Source organism: Lineus longissimus, chromosome 9 (genome assembly GCF_910592395.1).
Source record: "Lineus longissimus chromosome 9, tnLinLong1.2, whole genome shotgun sequence".
NCBI lineage: Eukaryota > Metazoa > Nemertea > Pilidiophora > Heteronemertea > Lineidae > Lineus > Lineus longissimus.
Window position 1 is genome coordinate 11,725,872 of NC_088316.1, and position 18,288 is coordinate 11,744,159.

Sequence of the window (18,288 nt, forward strand, 5' to 3'; positions counted from 1 at the left end):
CACCAGTTGTTTTCAATATCGTCGCCTCTCGATATGACAAAGGAGTAAAAAAGTCTGATCTCAGGATGGTGGACTCCTGGAGCAGTCCATTACGTCATCCTAATTGGGTCTCCTTACGATAAGGAATGAGGCTGATCCACAGCGTCCGGAGTGAAGGATGATGGGCCAGATGCTCATTGGGCTGTTCAATCTGGTTTGACAGGTTTTCGGTATTAAGGATCCAACTTTGTAATTGTTATGGTCCAAGAGACTAAATCGGGATCTACAATATTCTAGACAGTATCTATAATAGAAGACACCTCATGGTTGAGACATTGTCCCCGCTTTTATTCCTTGACTGTCTTCAGTCTCAGACCATCAAACCCCCTATAACCCTAGACCCGGAAATCAAGCGGACCATGTAATAGATATATCCGCGTAATGACATCCTAGTGTAGGACCAACTAATTACCTACTAATACAACTAGCATGGTTTCAGTACAACGGCACCCCCTAAAAGCACTACCCACTACCCATGCACTACCCACTACCCACCCACTACCAAGTACCTTTCGCTCCGGGCCATATTCCTTGTCGCTTCTGTTAGTGCCGCCCAGGCTCGGGATTGCTTGTACCCACTCCCATTGTTAGTTAACCCCCACTGGACCAAAGTATACCTCAGAAATTGCTAGGCCTATCCAGATCACTATTCACATAATGTAAGATAAGAAGTTTATTGGTTTTAGCTTGGAATAACCAGACTAACCTAGTCTGGTTATTCTCAGGTTTTAGGTAGGAATATCAATCCCGAAAAATTGGTAATCAAATGTCGATAGTATCCCATTTTGTTGTGATTTGAATACAGTCACACTTCGCCGTGATTTGGTTCATTCAAGCTAAACCGTGATTCGGCAATCACGTTTTTGTATGAATTTACACAACTATGTTATTATGTGATATAAGCAGGATAAAGCGTGACAAAGGAACAATCGTGTTTTTTCGTGTTGGCCCCGACTGTATTAGAATCCTGAGTTTGATGTATTTGAGGTGGACATTATTTGTTGTTATTGTGCTGTTGTGGATTTGTTATAATCAGTGATGTATGCACAGGTAGACGCCCGGGTAGATTGTTCCACAGTAGTGGTGGGACGGGCTGCGCCAGCTGGTCGAGGAGGGCAGTAATAAACTAACACGGAATATGGCCCGGAACGAAAGGTATACTTGGTAGTGGGTGGGTTGTGCATGGGTAGTGGGTAGTGCCATTACAACTGCACAACAGGCGGACAAAAACACATTTCATATTTTCTGTACACTCTGAACGCTGTGGACCGGCGTCCCCCTCCCTCCCCCTCCCCCTCCCCCCTCCCACTCCCACTCCAATTACATGTATTGTAGGGTGATGACGCAATTGGCTGTCCTGGGAGTTTTCTGCTGAGCACATGGCAATGTTTACATTCAAGTGGGCGTGGCCTTGACTCCAGTGACCCGAACCCACCGGCCATATTTGGTAGTGCTGCTATCGGATCGTTACTAGTGTCTCAATTTCCTACATTTCCGTCCATTTTAGTCGCATAGCATGTAAAATAACTATCTGAGGATATCAAGAACATTCCTAAGGTAGTATTAGCGCATTTGAAGTAACTTATCCGCGTTTTGAAAGCGTTTCTGCAGCGGTGACATATTCTGACAGATCGGTCAATGGCATTGCCTGTCTATTATACCAGTGGTAGTGTATCGGTATACATTGTGTACATTTAGTAATGAAGAGTACATGCAGTCGGTATGGCATTTGCAGGTGGTATGTACAGAAAGACGTATCTCTCAAGGTACAGGCTGTCTGAGCAGTTCTGGGGTGGGTTGTGGACATTGATTACTTAAATAAAAATACTTATTTCATGGACCTGCCTGTCACCCTGCAGTGACACTGTCTGGAGGTGGCAAACTTTTCACCAGTGTTGAAAGACATTCACCATGGGGTGACATATGCTAAATCGGACTGCCGACGTCTGGTATAGAGGGCCGGGCAGCAGTTGGGTACAAAGGAGCATGTAGGCCAGGACAGTTGGCACTGACAGAATGTTTATGTTTCTGATGATGCATCCAAAACTGGGCAGTATCTGAAACCACATACCACATACCCACATACCCACATACCCTCATGCCAATTTTTTCCAGCTGGGGCAATCCAATGACAGTTGAAGCTTTTTCTTCACATCTATTGTCAAAGGAAAATCTGTCGATCTTTCGACCTTAGAGGGCGCCACCGCCAGTAACTTTAAGGGGAAGTCTGTTGTTAAAGGGGAAATTTGTCGATATTTCCACCGGATGTGGTACTCTGCCAAATGGAAATAGCTGTCGATATAAAGGGGGATATGGTGATATTTAAATCCTAGAGAGTGCCACCCTCACTTTCTAGTGTTAAAGGGAAATCTGTCGATATATCAATCTTCAACCGTCATTGTATTGCCCCACCTGGAAAAAATTGGCATGTGGGTATGTGGTTTTAGATACTGCCCAAGAACTGCCATCTATTATTCTTCACAACACTGAAAAAGTGACTTGAGTCTGATGTGTCGATGAAACATCATATTACTGTTAACAGGGAAGTGTCTGAGGACGTTTTAATTTCGCATTCTTGCGACAAACGAAAATAGAACAAGGCGAAAAACAAATAAAGTTAATTGCAATCATTGATACAGCGTTCTCAAAACGCTTGTTTAAAACTACACCAAAGATGCAATTATAGCCACATGTACTTTCTAGTTTACAGTAAGAGTTGATTGGTGATCTATGTTCATTTATGTAACCAATATTAGAACTATAATAGTGTTAAAAATCCATTTTGTCGATGAAAATGAACGGTGATATATCTAATCTAAGACATAAAAGTATTTAAAAAGCTTATAAATATACACAATTAGCTAATAAGCAATGGCTTATCCAATCAGTTGGATTTACTAGTGACTTGTGCCAAAATAAGAAGCTGCTTGCCAGTGGATATATTGATACTATAAATCTTCATCCAGCAAAAACTTAGATGAGGAGAAATCTTTTTGATATCGTTTTTATCAAAGACCATTCAACCATTCTACATTGTGGTTTGAGTCCTGTCGCAGACTACGTGCGAAGATGACATTTAGGTCAACATCATAGGCTTTCTTTGTTGTTGCATTGGCCTGCCTGGTTTTTGTCCGGACTGGGGAGGGTAAACATGGGCCTGTAATAGAGGGAACATTGAGTAGCTGTGAGAGGTCTACGATCATATATAGTAACAGCAAATATTGTGGGGACACTTGACCTATTTACAACACCAAAGGTATCTTCTTGCGTGTCTTTGGGGTTAACTGGAAAGTACATTCGAAATTTTTAATTGAATTTTTAAATTCCCCATTGTGCAATTTATATCTATTGAATATAAATTTCAACATTGCGGTTGTGCATTAAGATACAAATACTATGCATACCAATTTTCAGCTAAGTTGCATGCATTATAACTGAACTAGGGCATTGTCTACAGCTCATGCATTTCTATTTTCCTTACCCATGATTATATGTGAATGGGGTACTCCTTTTTATGTACCAACTCATGCCAAAGTTGCCTTTTGGCTCTCAGTCTTGACAATAAATCTGGCAGGGTAAAGACCGCTATCGGGTTTCCTTTCCGTGTGCAATACTTCAAAACCTGTCTTGACGTCTGCTGCGCTGTTTAGAGACTAATTCGGCCATCCACTTCAAGATGAGCGCCTCTTGTGGTGGAGTGGCCAAACTTAGCCAAGTTATGGGGCAGGCTCTGTTGATTTCAATGTCACGTCCGGCCGCATAAGTAGTGGTTTTATACCGCCTGTCAATATTTCAAACCTGGTGAAATCCATACCCTTCAGGCGGATCGTATCAGTAGAAAAAAATCTGAGTGCAGCCATCAAACGTTGCAGCATTGTTATCCCAGCAAGTCTTTTCATTGGTTGTTATCCCGAACGCACAGCGATTATCATTGGCGATAGCGGTTATACCAATCGTGCTTCCCCCCGCTGCTTATGGAATTATGCAACACGTGCACGGGTGTATCAAGTACAGTATAACCTCTCTATTAAAGACACCCTCGGGACTGACAAATGCGGTCCTTAATAGAGAGGTGTCCTGATTAGAGTGGTCAAATTGAAGTGAAACATCCAATTTGGGACCAGATCTCGTGTCCTTTATTATAGAGAGGTTGTCCTTATGCAAGTATCAACTCGTGTCTTGTACCCCCCCTCCTCAAGGGTACGACACCTTATCACCCTATAACGACATCTTAAGGCTCAAGCATCACCCTTTTTTCACCAATGCTACTTTTTCTTTCGTCAAGACATCACCATCAACAATATATCAGTTATCACCGTCATATAAAGTAACCGAACTAATTTTACTGGGTAAGGCTGTATGTTCGACAAGACATCGACACATTAGCATCCTTATTCTTTCCAGCTTCGCCAAATTTTCACTAAGGGAAAAATAAAAACTACTCAAGCATCGGCAAAGATTAGTAGTGATAGCTTAACTACCCTTGAGGAGGGGGGGGGGGGTACAAGAAACGAATTGATACTTGCATTCATAGAGAGGTTGTCTTTAATTATTGCAGGTATTATAGGCCTATTGCACAGGAGCCCTCGCTCAACTGGGTAAGGCTCGTCACAGTATCTCAAGCAGATCATACTCGGAGGGTGCGCCCAATGTCATGAATATCACTGTGCATGCAAATGACAAATTAGGATTTTTGCTGAATTCTTGTACATAAGCCAATCATGCAGTCCTTTGGTACTTTGTCTAATATGTGACCCGTCACAGCAAAACCAGGTGCATGTCGCTCTGAGTTTGGCAAGTTAAGATGGCCTGGTTGTTCATTTCACTATTGTCTACCTTTCGGGGAAATCAGAGCACATCTATGTCTTCCATTACCTCCTGGTGTCATTTAGGCTCATCTTCTGTGCGACAAGTGCCTGGTTTTGCAGTGACGGATCACATATTGTGTCTTTTAGTGGCAATATCTTTCAGGAAGGTTCGTACCACCACTAATGACATCAGTTTGTATGGACCAGTCACATGACATTGTTTGTCCAAGCGGTGCTGGGATTCCAAATTGTCATGTAATGATATTATTTGATAAGTGTTGTCAGTTATGCTCGCATTTTGATCTTCATGTGCCCATACTGGTTTACTGGTGTGTATGTTCAGCTGAATATTTTTTTCTTGCACAAACAGAAATGTTCACTTTCTTTCAGCTGAAACACAATTGCATGACAACCCACATGAAAATGTTTTTGAAATTTTTTGCGCGAAATTCGACAACTTGAAGAATTCTGCTGTACCACTCCATGGCAGCAAAGTTTACACAGCACTTGAAATGCCATGTCAGAAATTGGAAGAGTACATCCACTGAATACGGAGTCTCATTGCACTATTCGCGCAAATCCACAAGAAAATGTGAGTATGGCTGTACCAAAGCACTGCAATGTGTGGAAGTCAAGATTGATCCGGTCCAACGTGCAATTCTCGTCTCAATTGGGTTTCATAGCGAATCGGTGAATAAGTAATGATGACTTACATTGTATTTTGTGCTTACATATTGGACGTATCAACAGGGCACAGGGGAGCAAAGTACATGAGTACCGGGTAGGTCATGTGTAATCTCAAGAAAAATCCATCTTAAAGTGGAGGGGGGGAATAGGGGGGTGTATCAATAGTCGAGATTTGCCCAAACCCCGCACCCAGCCTGGATGTGACAATGGAGAATACAGAGAGACTATTTGCCCCTTTCCTGATCAGCGCCTTTTTGGTTGAGCTCCGGTGGGGCAACAATAGGCAGACTAATTGGTCAGCCTCTGATGTTTTTCACAAAGCATCCCGAGATCAAGCTTTTTTAAATCCTTCAGTCATATACCCCCCCCCCCCCCCCCCGAGGATAAGCAAATCCACTGCGAAGAGCGCCTGCTCCAACTACAGTGGCACCTCCCTTAGCGGACACCTCTCTTATTAGGCCTATGTGAAACACTGAAACGGATGTGCAAAACCGGCTGAATAGCGTCGACACAGTATTTACTGACTCATGTATATTTCATCAACCTGTTGTCCCGCAAGCGATAATATAATCCCAGCTGGAACTTGATTTAGGAGAGACAGTATGCTGCTGTTCATTCATACTGTGGATCAGAGATCATAGGCCTTTGGAGATCAGTTATTCAAAGTTGGGCGTCACTTCTGAGTGAGTGTCTCGAATCGGATGTGATGTTCATTCATATTGTGGATCAGAGAGCATAGGTCTTTGGAGATCATTTATTCTAATCTGGGCATCACTTCTGAGTGAGTGTGTCGAACCGGATGTGAATCGATTTGCCTCCTCGAGGCAGATCACTGTACCATACCTTTTAGATTGCTCTTGAGGCTCCAAGTTGAACTGGTTTTTGTGTCTTACTCTTATTTGATCAGGTTGTCTGTTCTGTTCTGTCATCAGGATTACGTAAATAGAAATAGGACTCTGGGAGGGAAAAGATCGAAGTTGGTCATCAACATTTTTTTTCTCGAAAATCTTACATTTCAGGTTGAAACTTCTTGGAGTGGAAGGATTTAGGTCTGTCTTTTAAAGTGCATGTTACACTGACTTAGGTTAGGCCTTTTCAGGTAAAGTTCATGAGGGCTGACAGGTTACATGCCCTAGTACAAATATGGCTAATGAGTGGCCTTGGCTTTGAAGGGTTGACCATAGGTATTGCCATTTTGGCTAGGCCTCAAAATTTTAATGCAATTATAACTCTTTCTAAGTTAATTGATTGCTCATTTAAAACCCGGGGGGGGGGGGGGCTATTCTCTGGAAAACAAAGAACAGACTCCCGCCCTTGAAATGAGCATTCATTATGTTTTGAAAAAGTTATAATTGCTTTAGGATTTCAAAATGGCGGTATCTATGGTCAACCTTAAACTTTAAAAAAAATTATAATAATACATAGGCTACAATGTGAAAGAGAGAGCAAAGGCATTGACAATTTATGCTGTAGGCCGGCAAGTTATTGTCAGCTTTTGAAAATGCCAGACGTCACCACTTGCAGCGTACCCAGTTCAACTCTCAGCTAACTCAGTAAAGTGCTGTACGAGTGATAGTGAGATTGTATCGAGCAGTGTTGTGGGTAAAGCAGTCATGTATCGCAATGCTCGATTTGACTTGCACATGATATCGTAAAGTTATAGTTCACCGATCAGAAAGTGTAGTCATAAAAGGAGTAGAACATACACTTGATGTATCTTGTTCGCAGATTTTTAAGGTCATTTGGCTAGTGCCTATAGATTCATGCACTTGATTGGGAACAACGTTTACATAATGTTGGCGGTCGTCACGTCAAGATGCATTGCAGCTCTGACGGTTTTACATTACTGTAACGTGACGTGACGCAACGTCTTCGTAAACGTTGTTCCCAATCAAGTGCATGAATCTATAGTGGACACTTGGGGAAAATCAGTGCATAATGTGATTCTGTTGGAAGTCCTACAACTATGCTTTGCATTTTTAAGCACTCGTTAAAAAAGGTGAAGTCCACAAAATGCCACAGACCTGTAAAATTGAATTAAAAATACTGTATGATGGCCAATAAACCTGGCAGTACCTGTCCCATTGCCCACAACTAGACAGTTCATTTATAAATAAACGATGTTTGTATTGAAATTCAATAGAAAATCCCTAAATTAGGTCTGTGGGACAGCTCAGACCTCCTGACGGTTGTAAGTGTAAGGGGATTGCTGTCATTATGCCAAGACACTTCCACTGGATTTGTAAATATCTTCTAATCTATCGACTGCAGTTATCATATGTCTTCAAATTTTTGGTCAAGTGTTTATGTAATGATTCTGCTTATCTGGATTTCTTACCCTTTCATCTTTTTGAACAGTGTTCTTATTTCATTGTTTGGAATTGTGTGAGAATTTATGTGCCATAATCACATGAGAATTCATATGAAATGTTCAAAATGGTGCTGTGTGCAATCGATGTGTTTGAATGCCTTATTTGTCATGTGGCACTGATCTTTTCAAACATGTCAAAGAGTCAATGCCAGGTTTGATGGAATAGCAGTGTTACAAGCCTTAACGTTAGCCAAACAGTCTAATTGTCCCATCTCGGGGTTCAACGCATTTTCACCTGGTGCTTGCCCAACGGTAAAATTTTGACCCTCAAGCCATTGAACTGTGAAACCACGGCAGATTTTTTATCTTTATTGAAGTTTTCAGTTCTCTTTTGAGAAGTTTGACTTCTTTACAGTGGACTGGTCATGAATTCCAGGGCATAGCTAACATGAGACAAGCTTTACCACTCCGATTCCACAGTGGTAAACTCGGAGTATAACATTGTTGGTTGAATATGCCAGTTGTACTCTGTGCCATACCGCAGCACACCAAGAGAGGAACCCAAGACTTCAAATTCCATAAAGGTTAATAATAAATGCAAATACATTGCCATGGTTACGTGTAAACAGCAGTGCACATGTTTCTATCGTTGACTGGAAATTTATGGATTTTAATTTCATTACCTATTCAGACTAGAATGCACTTAATACTCGTGGTGTAGAGTGCACTTTACTCAAGGTGATCTAACTGTTACATTCTAGACTGTTTTTTACCCCTTGTCCATTGCCGGCTAAATTTCTTGTAACAGGGGTCCCTACCATGGTGGACACATTGATTTCTATACAGTTTAACCTTGCTAAGTGGACACCTCTGTTGAAAGGAAAATAGGTTACTAGCACACGCAAGAATTGATTTTGATTTTGTCTCAAAGTTCTATTCAGTTTGACCTCTGTCATTTTGATAACTCTGTCCAGATTTTTGGTTTCAAAGTTTTATTCAGTTTGACCTCTGTAATGTGAATAACTGAGAGTCTGGTCTGAGAGATCTATTCAGATTGACCTCTGTAATAAGGATAACTCTGTAATTACTCAAGAGTTTTGTCTAAAAGTCCTATTCAGACTTGACCTCTGTAATTTGGAAAACTGTCAAAAGAACACCATTTGTTAGCCCCAAAATTTTGGTATTATTTTTTGTGATTTTGAATGAGCGACTTGTTTGTTTCAGGTGTGGTGCCTTAGGTGTAACTGCTGACGTGTGATCAGGCTTCCAGAAAGATGGCATCCAAGGGTTCAAGTGATAATGTGGCCATGTCCTCCGACAGCCATGAGGGTAAGATGGATTTGCTGAACCTGTCTGCATTTCTATTCTGACATGAATGAAAGTTGCTTTAGTATATACCGTCTTTGAATGAGACATACTGGTAAAATTATGATATCTGAATAAAGGTTGGTGGTGCACAAATCCTTGTGAAAAATGAAAAATCACCAGGCCAGTGAGCAAGAAAGACCTGATCAACGAGCAAAAGAACCCAGACCAGTTGGGAAAAGGGCCACACGAGTGAGCAAAAAAGACCAGACCAGTTGGGAAAAGGGCCAGACCACTGAGCCAGAAAGACCAGATCAGTGGGGAAAAGGGCCAGACCAGTGAGCCAGAAAGACCAGACCAGTGAGCAAAAAGACCAGCCCAAGAAGGAAAATAGGCCAGATCAATGAGCAAGAAATGTTGAAGAAATGACCAACCATTGAGTACCTTTCATATCTTTGTTGTCCCTTCTCGTTGTAAGGAAGTGCTAAAAAATGCTATCGTTTCAGAAAAAGAGGTGAAAAAGCGACGCTTCCGTCCGCTAAAGGCCGTTAGGAGATTATTTACGATGAGACGGAAAAGTAAGACATTTAGCAGCGAGGATTCAGGTGTGAATCTGGCCTCATCCTCATCAAGGTCGACCTCTAGGGACAAGGACTTGGCCACAGGGTAGGTTGCATATGGGTCAAGTATGAGACATCCTCTGATACTAGGGTCAGTTGTATGCTCCTTCCATCACCCACGTTACTAACCCTGGAGTAAAGCGATGCTTATTCGTGGGATGAGGCGAAACCATCCACACCGCACAATATCTTTCCCAGCCAGGAACAATCACCGCATCTTTTAACATGCATTCTCATTGGCTGTAATTTCCAACACTGGGGATACATCGTGCGAAATTTCTTGTTATAACACGCTCTTACAAGATCTTGTAAGAAGTTTTCTGTTCATCCTCCCCATGCAGTAACTAAAATCTGTGTCGTTAGCACGTCCCCATGGCATAGGTCGCGCGTAATTTAAGCGAAACATAGGGAGATAAGCGCGCCACTGGTGTGTCATTGACGCGTAACTCGTGTGTACGCTGCGCATCACTGACGCGAAGCAGGAAGGATGTCCATTGTAATTTGGACTGTAATCGGTGCCCTGAGCTGATATAAGAAGGATAATCTGTAATCTGCACTTGGCTCATCAGTTCCTCTAACTTGCTGAAGTGGGCAGCAGGTACTACTCATGCAAGCAAACCCTTCATTACCTGGTAGATGTTTACATAAATTCTTTAAAGGCCTCCTCCTTTTTTTAAAGAATTTGAAATTTGAACTCGATTTTGAAATTTGAACTCGATTTTGAAAGTGTCTAATTTTGTGAACACCCACTAAAAGTATATTACAACAGTCCAAATTTGGAGACAGATTTACAAATACTATTAAAGAGATCCAGTCGTGGCACAAGTCGTAGACTAACTGAACATGATGAGAATAACTAAATTCAAGAACTCGAAACTGTTAACATTTATCAATGGAAGCTTATTCCCACCTTAGGTTTTAACCGGGCCGTTCAAAACTCTCCATTTTTACAAGCGTTTCGCTATAGGTTTCCTTTAATACCAAGTTTCAGAGAATTTGCCTGCATAATAACTGCATTGCAGCATTGTGTATATCTATTTTCCTGAGCCACCAGTAAATACAGTGAATACAAACGGCATACGCCTTTAATACCTAATCACTGATACATTTTGTCTACATTACATAACATACAGTTAAACCAGGCCCTATTTATTCATCATGATGAAGCAATGCTAACATTACTTTAGCTGCTGTAACAGATGTAGTTAGATTTCCATTGCATTTCTTCAGGTAAGAATTCACAAGTTGTGAGAAGACATTTCGAGTTTCTTCAATTGCTACCAGTTTCTAACTTGGTTACTGCAGGATATGTTGACAAATAAAAACTTGTTATAATATGGATTATATTCACAATTGATGGAATACAATGTGCGTCTGCACTGTGCTCGAAATGTTTAGAAAGTAGACCCGCGATTATGTTGGGCTGTAGTCAATTAAGTTAGAACGAATTTTTGATTGAAGTCTGGATCAAATATCTGATACCAGCAGTTTCTGTTTTTCGGCAATACAGTTAACTTCTGTCTCTAGCCAAGTACTGTCGACACCTTGTTTGAATGACTTTGTCACACCGTCTTTTGATATTTTTTCAGGAGGCATGCCAAACCTCTGAGTAAATCTTTCAGTATGTCTGCTGATAGTGTGTTCACTGCTGACCAGAGTCGACGCGATTCTCAGGGCCTTCACGAAACAGCTACATCCATCCCAGATCTTCACATTCACCACGTAAGTTACATTTGCTGTTCTATCTGACTGTAACCACCCTCTCCCCCCAAGAGGATGTCTTTAGACTTGATGTTAGTGTCCTCACTAAGAACCTTGGTTCAGGCAAGTGTTAGCTTTAGCCTCTAGGGCTCTCAATTACACTAAATATATTGTACCTTTTAAAGGCCTACATCGTTTGTTCGTTAAAGATTTGAAATTTGTTATTGAATTTGAAAATTCCGTACTACTATGTACTGAAGATAAATTTCAACATTGTGTAGACAGGTCTACAAATACTATAGTTGCGCGTACACCACGAAATATTGGTGGACCAATTGCACGTACACCACCACATTGCCGCGACAAATTTGTTCGGCAATCCATTGCCGGTACAAATTGCCGGGCGAATTCGCCCGGCTTGTTAAAAGCTCGACTTTGTCGTGGTGTACGCGCTAATGGATCGGCAATTAGCTAGCGAGATGGTTCGGCGACAGACGGCGCTTTCGAAATGACGCTTTCTGCTTATTGTTTGCGCGCCATCTGTTGCCGGATTTTATAACTAGCTGCAGCGCTGGTGTACGCGCTTGAGGATTTTCGATGGTGCGGCATTGGTGGTCCATTTTCAGGTGGTGTACGTGCGGCTATTGTGTACCAAGTTTCAGCGAATTGCATGAATGATAACTCCACCATGGCATTGTGTATTACTGCATTTCTATTTTCCTGACCTACGACTATGTACGAACGGTGTACCTCTTTAATGGGCTGCATTTAATCAGGCTGCCTGTAGTGACTGCAGTTGGGGTAAAACGTAACTAATTACAGTCCAAGATAAGAGAACTGCCCAAGGGCTTAAGATATATAGCATTCTGACTGAGGCTGGTCAACACCTTGTTGCCCAAGCAGCAATGAGACTAAGGTGATGGTGAAGTACTGTAACCCCTCTTAGTTTTTCGTGAATAATCCCCAGTCTGGCTAAAGCCAGTTGTCATCTCTACATTCAAAGTGTGCTCCTGCTTATCATTCTTGCCATGACATACAGATGTCTCCCCATATGTGACATTCCCATTCACTCATCATCTGGTGCCCAGATGTCACTAGTAGTCTCATTGTCACCAAACCCAGCTGATCAGAGTTTACACTAATAATCAAGGTGTTGTAATTCTGGAGGTAGGATACTAATAAAGGGTAGGTGTCTCAAGTTCTGTGGTTTGACATATCACGTTCGCGACGAAATTAGTCTTATAAGATTCTTTCTGAGGACTTCAAAGGGTCATGTTTCTCGCATAATTGGTTTAAATGAGATATAATATGCAGAACGTGGACATCGTTCTTTTCTGGTTTTCGGCTTGACATTTGAGGCAATTTTTAATGAGTTTATTTTACTCGTTGAGGAGACTTTTTTCATCCTTTTGCCGGTTAGCCTTTCATGTGCACAAGTTGCATCTGTTGCCCAAATATGAGGGTTTGAAGATACTTTTTTTACAGAGACCGTGTTTAAAGGAAGCATGGTAACTTTATATTTCACTTGTTGAAAACTTGGGAGTGTTTTTACATGATTTCCTTCCCAAGTTTCTTCTGTTTTAGTGTCGGCTCAGTGCTTGGAGGTGCAATTCTCCAGGAAGTATTCATCCTCCAGGGCATGATGAGCGTTTTTGGCTCACCGTCTAGGTGAGTCTATACAATACCACAGTGTTTGTCATTGTCTTCGTCGCCGTCGCTGCCGCCGCCACCGCCGCCGAACTTAAAAAGGGAAAAAGTGCAATATCTCGCTTATTAGTGACTTGTTTTTGATGGTATTTGTATGGTAGTTACTCCAAGCAACGATACATCACATGTCGTACCGACTTTGGTTTGACCTATTTACTATACATGTAGCATGGTTCGTAACCAGTATGAATTCCTAACCACCAAGTATCTATACGGTGAGCACAATGGCCCTTGGCCATTTCATTACGTGCCACTATGGTATGGTTGAGTTAATTGGCATAGTGGCTCCATCTACAGCCAGGTTTCCCAAGTTTAAATGCAAGGATTGCTGTCTCTCTGAGATAAGTTGTAGGGTGGGAAGGTGCCTATTTGTGGTGCATCCCATCCCATCCCATTTTACGGCCCTCTATAATGGAACTTTGTAACTTGTAACAACATGGGTGATGGCTGTCAGTAGGCCCCTTTAAATCTTAAGTAAAAATTTAAAATCATATTATTATGCCCGGGTCCTCTCTCAGCAACTCTACATTATTATGATATGGGCCCATTTTGATGTTACTAATGTTACTACAGGAAATTGTTTCCAGTGGTTCCCAGTGAGTTAACCACTTTTTTGACCTATTTTGACTAAGTCAGCCGTACTTAATATGAAAAGTGGCCTTCCGTGTCAAATTATTACCATTAATGAGTTGATAACTATTGTTTTTTGCTGGTCGATTATTCCCAACTGTTAGGTGCAAACAACTGATGCTGGTTGCATTCAAGGTTGAACATTCATTGAGGTGCAATTGCAGTATTGGCAGAGTGTGGTACTGGTGTCGGTGGTTCTGTAACTAGATGTCATTTATAAAGCTTGATTATACAGCTTCATTTGTCTAAATGTTGTCTCTGCATCTCTCTAAATCGGCCAATGTTGGTTTTGGCTATTGAGAGTTATTTCTAAATTCAAAATTCAAATTCAAATTGATTTATTACACTAAAATACCCTCTAGGGGTCAATGGTAATATCCAAAAATAATTTCAAGCAAATATACAGTACAAAATAAGATAAAGTAGAATAAAAAGTATGTATTACATGTGAAATAGGAAGCTTACAACATATAATATGAATACCGGTAATGATAACAACTTCGTAGTCTTATTATATAAAATAATCACAACAGTGCTTTGAGCAGGCTTGAGCATATCTTGAATAAAGATTTATTCCTCCTAGAGTATATGGAAGTATAATTCCTCGAAGGAGCAAGGTACTCCACTATGTACCATATCTCTGTTGTAGTGATATAATTATGAGTATGATAATAAAGTGTGTGCTGCAGGATGTGTGCTGCAGTCCAAGTCACAATAGTCTTCCCGTAAATCGCGCATTGGCGTGTCAGTGACGCTACCCAGCGCATAGGTCGCATGTAAGTCACACGTAAAATACGCTAAACAGAGGGATAAGCGGGTCACTGATGCGTCATTGGTGCGTAACTTGTGTGTACGTTGTACGTCACTGACGCGAACCAGATGGATGTCAATTGTGATTTGGACTGTATGGTAGTTAATTGACATCCCGAAGCCACAATCTGTCCTCTGCATTTGTCCTCAGCCACTTGACCTTATCAAGAGCGCATTGAAAGTGTACTTTATAGCATAACTCTCGTGTTTTATACTTGTTAATATGCAGATTGCGAATTAATTAACTCAAAGTATGTCATCCGTGAATGAGAGTATGATGAATGGTATCAAGTCCAGTCAACTCCCAATGAAATATTCATGTGTGAACACAGCAAGCCATGTGAAGGCTGCTACATATTCAACATCCATTTCTTGGCGGAAGCTGGTATTTTTCTCAAAAATGTCTAATGGCTTCCTGATGTGGCTTGAATGGAATTTGGAAGATTATAGAATTAGTACTAGCACCAGGATTTACGACAGAAATTCGGTGCTGCAGACACCAATGCCAAGGAAAAACTTTGGGTAGCACAGCAGGAGGACCAAACACTCGCCACAATACTGAAGTTATTGTTTAGGCAGATTGAATGCAGACATTGGCATCATTAGTAGAGTGGCGAGTAATACTCCTTGTGTTACAGTGGAACCTCCCAACGCAGTCCCCTCTCTATCAAGGACAACCTCTCTATTGAGGACACTTGTTTTCGTCCCAAATTGGTTGTTTCCATTCAATTTGACCTCTCTAATCAGGACACCTCTGTATTAAGTATAGCATCTATCAGTCAAGAGGGTGTCCTTAATAGATTGGTTTTACTGTACTTATAAATGGGTTGGTCAAGTTTGGCTACCCCTGCAGAGGTCATGGCAGCAAAGCACTCAAGCAACCTGTGAGAGAAAATGGTCAAGTACAATTATATGTCTTGATGCACTTGGCCATAACCATCACAGTCATAACCATCACAGCGTGTTTTGCACTGCCTCACCATGAAGGCAGTGCTCAAAGCATTGGACCGGGCATACTGCCTAATTTCGTGGCTAGAACCCTGGGCAATTTCACACAATCTCCACTCAGTGGCGCCGTGTGACAGGGGTACTTGGACATTTTGCGTGACTAAAATGGTCATTTAAAGCGCATATTGGTGCGTAAAACTCCACAAATATGTTGTTTTCATGAATTTTGGTGGTTGAGATTCCATAATTCCCATCGGAATAGACATTTATCATGCTCTTTTGAGGATCTATTTGATATATTATATGCCATGCCATTGTGATCAGGTTTGACGATATATGCGCAGGAGTTTTTTTGGCAAAATATCGCAGTCCTGTGATCCAACCAACTCGACAATAAACCTCGTACGCAGATTGTGACATTGCAATGCTTATTTCATGCAAAGTTCGGCTTTCAAACGATTATCAGCAATGGTAAACATGCCTCATGGGACGTTAGTTCGTCAGTTAAATTGGTTAATCCTTCTCTCAAATGCAACATGCACCCTAATAAAAGTGTCTGCCACTAGTCTGTCTCCGCCATGGTTGACAAGACTCCTTCTTAGGTTAATGGGCACAGTCCTTTATTTAATGTAGTGTGTGAATGTGACCACTTTGCATTGAAATCTACTTCTAAATTGCCGTCACATGGGATCCTGTAATTTCCATCATTAAAAGATTATCGATCACTTAATTTTGCCACAGGCTCTGTTGGCTATAGCTTCTGTGCATGCTATTTGGCAGCCTGGCTGAGCCGATTTTGAGCCGAAATGGGGGCCATCTGTTCATAATTTGACACTTGACATTTTCGAACTTCCTAATTTTCGAATTTTTGAATTTGACTACGTTTGTTGGATGTGCATTGTATACCTTCGGATCAGGAATAAAAATGTAAGATCCATTTTGGTAGAAACAAACTGATGTGAAAGGAACATCCAGACAATGACTTGTAAACAGGCAAAAGTTCTTGAGAAAGGTCTTCAGGACAGATACCCCTCACTTGTCAGTATAATGATTGCTTTGGCTGTATATGTAAATTGCCATAATGGGTTTAATAGTACAAAAAAGTACAGTTCCGTCACACTGACAATGCACTCTCGCTGCCAGACAAAATTTACCATAATTTGGTTGAAAACCCATAATTAAGAAACTAATTTGGGATGTGACTAGATGGTTGTAATGAAACGGTCCCCAGACCATCAGAAATGAAATCCCAATCATAATTATGATATTAACTCATCAAACGCCTGTCCACATTTGATAAATTTCGATATTTTTTGGGTCAAGGGCCACTTTCAGTGTTAGGAGTATATCAGTTTTCCTGCCTTTATATTTGCATTGCCCCAAAGGAAGCTTCAGACTAAGTTGGATACACAGTTCTTTGACTTAATTAGTGACTGGCATAATTAAAACTTAAGGATTTTCTATGGCTGGTCCATTTGAGAAGTTTGAGGCATTCCGTTGGATTAAAAGCAAGATACATCCGTCACCAGGCCAGGTATGCATCGGTTTTCTAGTCTCTCTGTTTCATACTTTTCTTTTGATTGGCCTATATTTTAAGATGGGCCTACATTGAGTTACAATGTACTTCGAAGGCAGTTAAAAATTTATCAACATCAGAATGAGTTATCAAAATGTGGTATATTTTTTAATAATAATACTGTTTTATCTTGGTACACCCTGTACAATATATCAGTTCAGATCTTGCACACCTGGTCAGTTACAGTTTTCTGTTGTGTGCTATGATGTGAGGATACAGCCCAAGTCACAATTGACATGCATTAATTTGCATCAGTTGTGCGCATGTTGTGCACAACCTATGTGCTGCCCAGTGAAGTTGCACGCTGGTGACACGTTTTAAGTTGCGCGTAACTTCCGCGTAGCAGAAGGGATGTCAATTTTGATTTGGACTGTATCTTGATAAGCCTCAATTTAAGAAGAAAAAGAGTGACGTCTCTCGTGTTAGATTCTCTTATTACTAACTGCTAGAAAAAAGAAAATCTAAGTATGGAAATTACAAGTCTGTGTTTCTCATGAGCAGTTGCCTGGCAACAAAGGGTCTCCACCCATCTACGCCATGAATATCGTAGCAACTGATCATTGTACTGATTTATAACGGCTCGATTGGCTGTGTACCATATATGGGCAAGATACCATGTTAGCTCACTGGCAGCAGCACTTCTACCGCCTCGGATGCTGGGCTGTGATGGGGTCACGGGGTCAAGGTCGTAGGTGTGTCATCAAGAGTTGTTGTTATGTGCAGACGTGGTTACGGCAGATTTGAATGAGCAGCTGATCTGATGGTTCTTACGGATTTTACTTATTCATGGATAGAAGCAGGTGGGTCCTATTTAATGTTGTTCTCTGGAGGATATAATTTCTAACACACTATTTTCCTGGATGCAGAGTTAGCATTTATTTCAGGATGCATCAATCAAGTGTGGAATTATCAAATCTTGACAAGTTTTGTTGAAAAATACTTTCGGAAGTAAAAACATTTGAAATATATTTTGTTGTATTTTTGGCTGATGGAAATTCTTCACCTTAACAACTATAGCAAATTTTATGCAAAGCAGTCTTCCTTATACAAATTTGAAAGTATGATTATCAAAATATTGTTGAGCTTATTGCTTTGGTTCCTCGGCTTGGCCATTGCATAATAATGTTATCTTATGTTGAGGGATAT

General features: G+C 41.1%; 1 protein-coding gene across 6 annotated transcripts in view; it reads left to right on the plus strand.

The window, feature by feature from the left end:
* Nucleotides 1–1,480: 1,480 nt before the first annotated feature.
* Nucleotides 1,481–18,288, plus strand: part of LOC135493310 (neurofilament heavy polypeptide-like) — a 58,866-nt gene continuing 42,058 nt past the window's right edge. For 2 of the 6 annotated variants that reach the window (XM_064780546.1, XM_064780549.1), the window contains exons 1-4: nt 1,481–1,596; nt 9,070–9,174; nt 9,657–9,816; nt 11,360–11,492. In XM_064780546.1, coding sequence (XP_064636616.1) covers nt 9,120–9,174; nt 9,657–9,816; nt 11,360–11,492 — 348 coding nt within the window. In that variant the 5' untranslated portion in view covers nt 1,481–1,596; nt 9,070–9,119. Of the gene's footprint in view, nt 1,597–7,791; nt 8,430–9,069; nt 9,175–9,656; nt 9,817–11,359; nt 11,493–12,637; nt 12,657–17,851; nt 17,943–18,288 lie in introns of those variants that run through there. The other 4 variants (XM_064780548.1, XM_064780547.1, XM_064780552.1 and 1 more) reach the window with 4 other exon arrangements.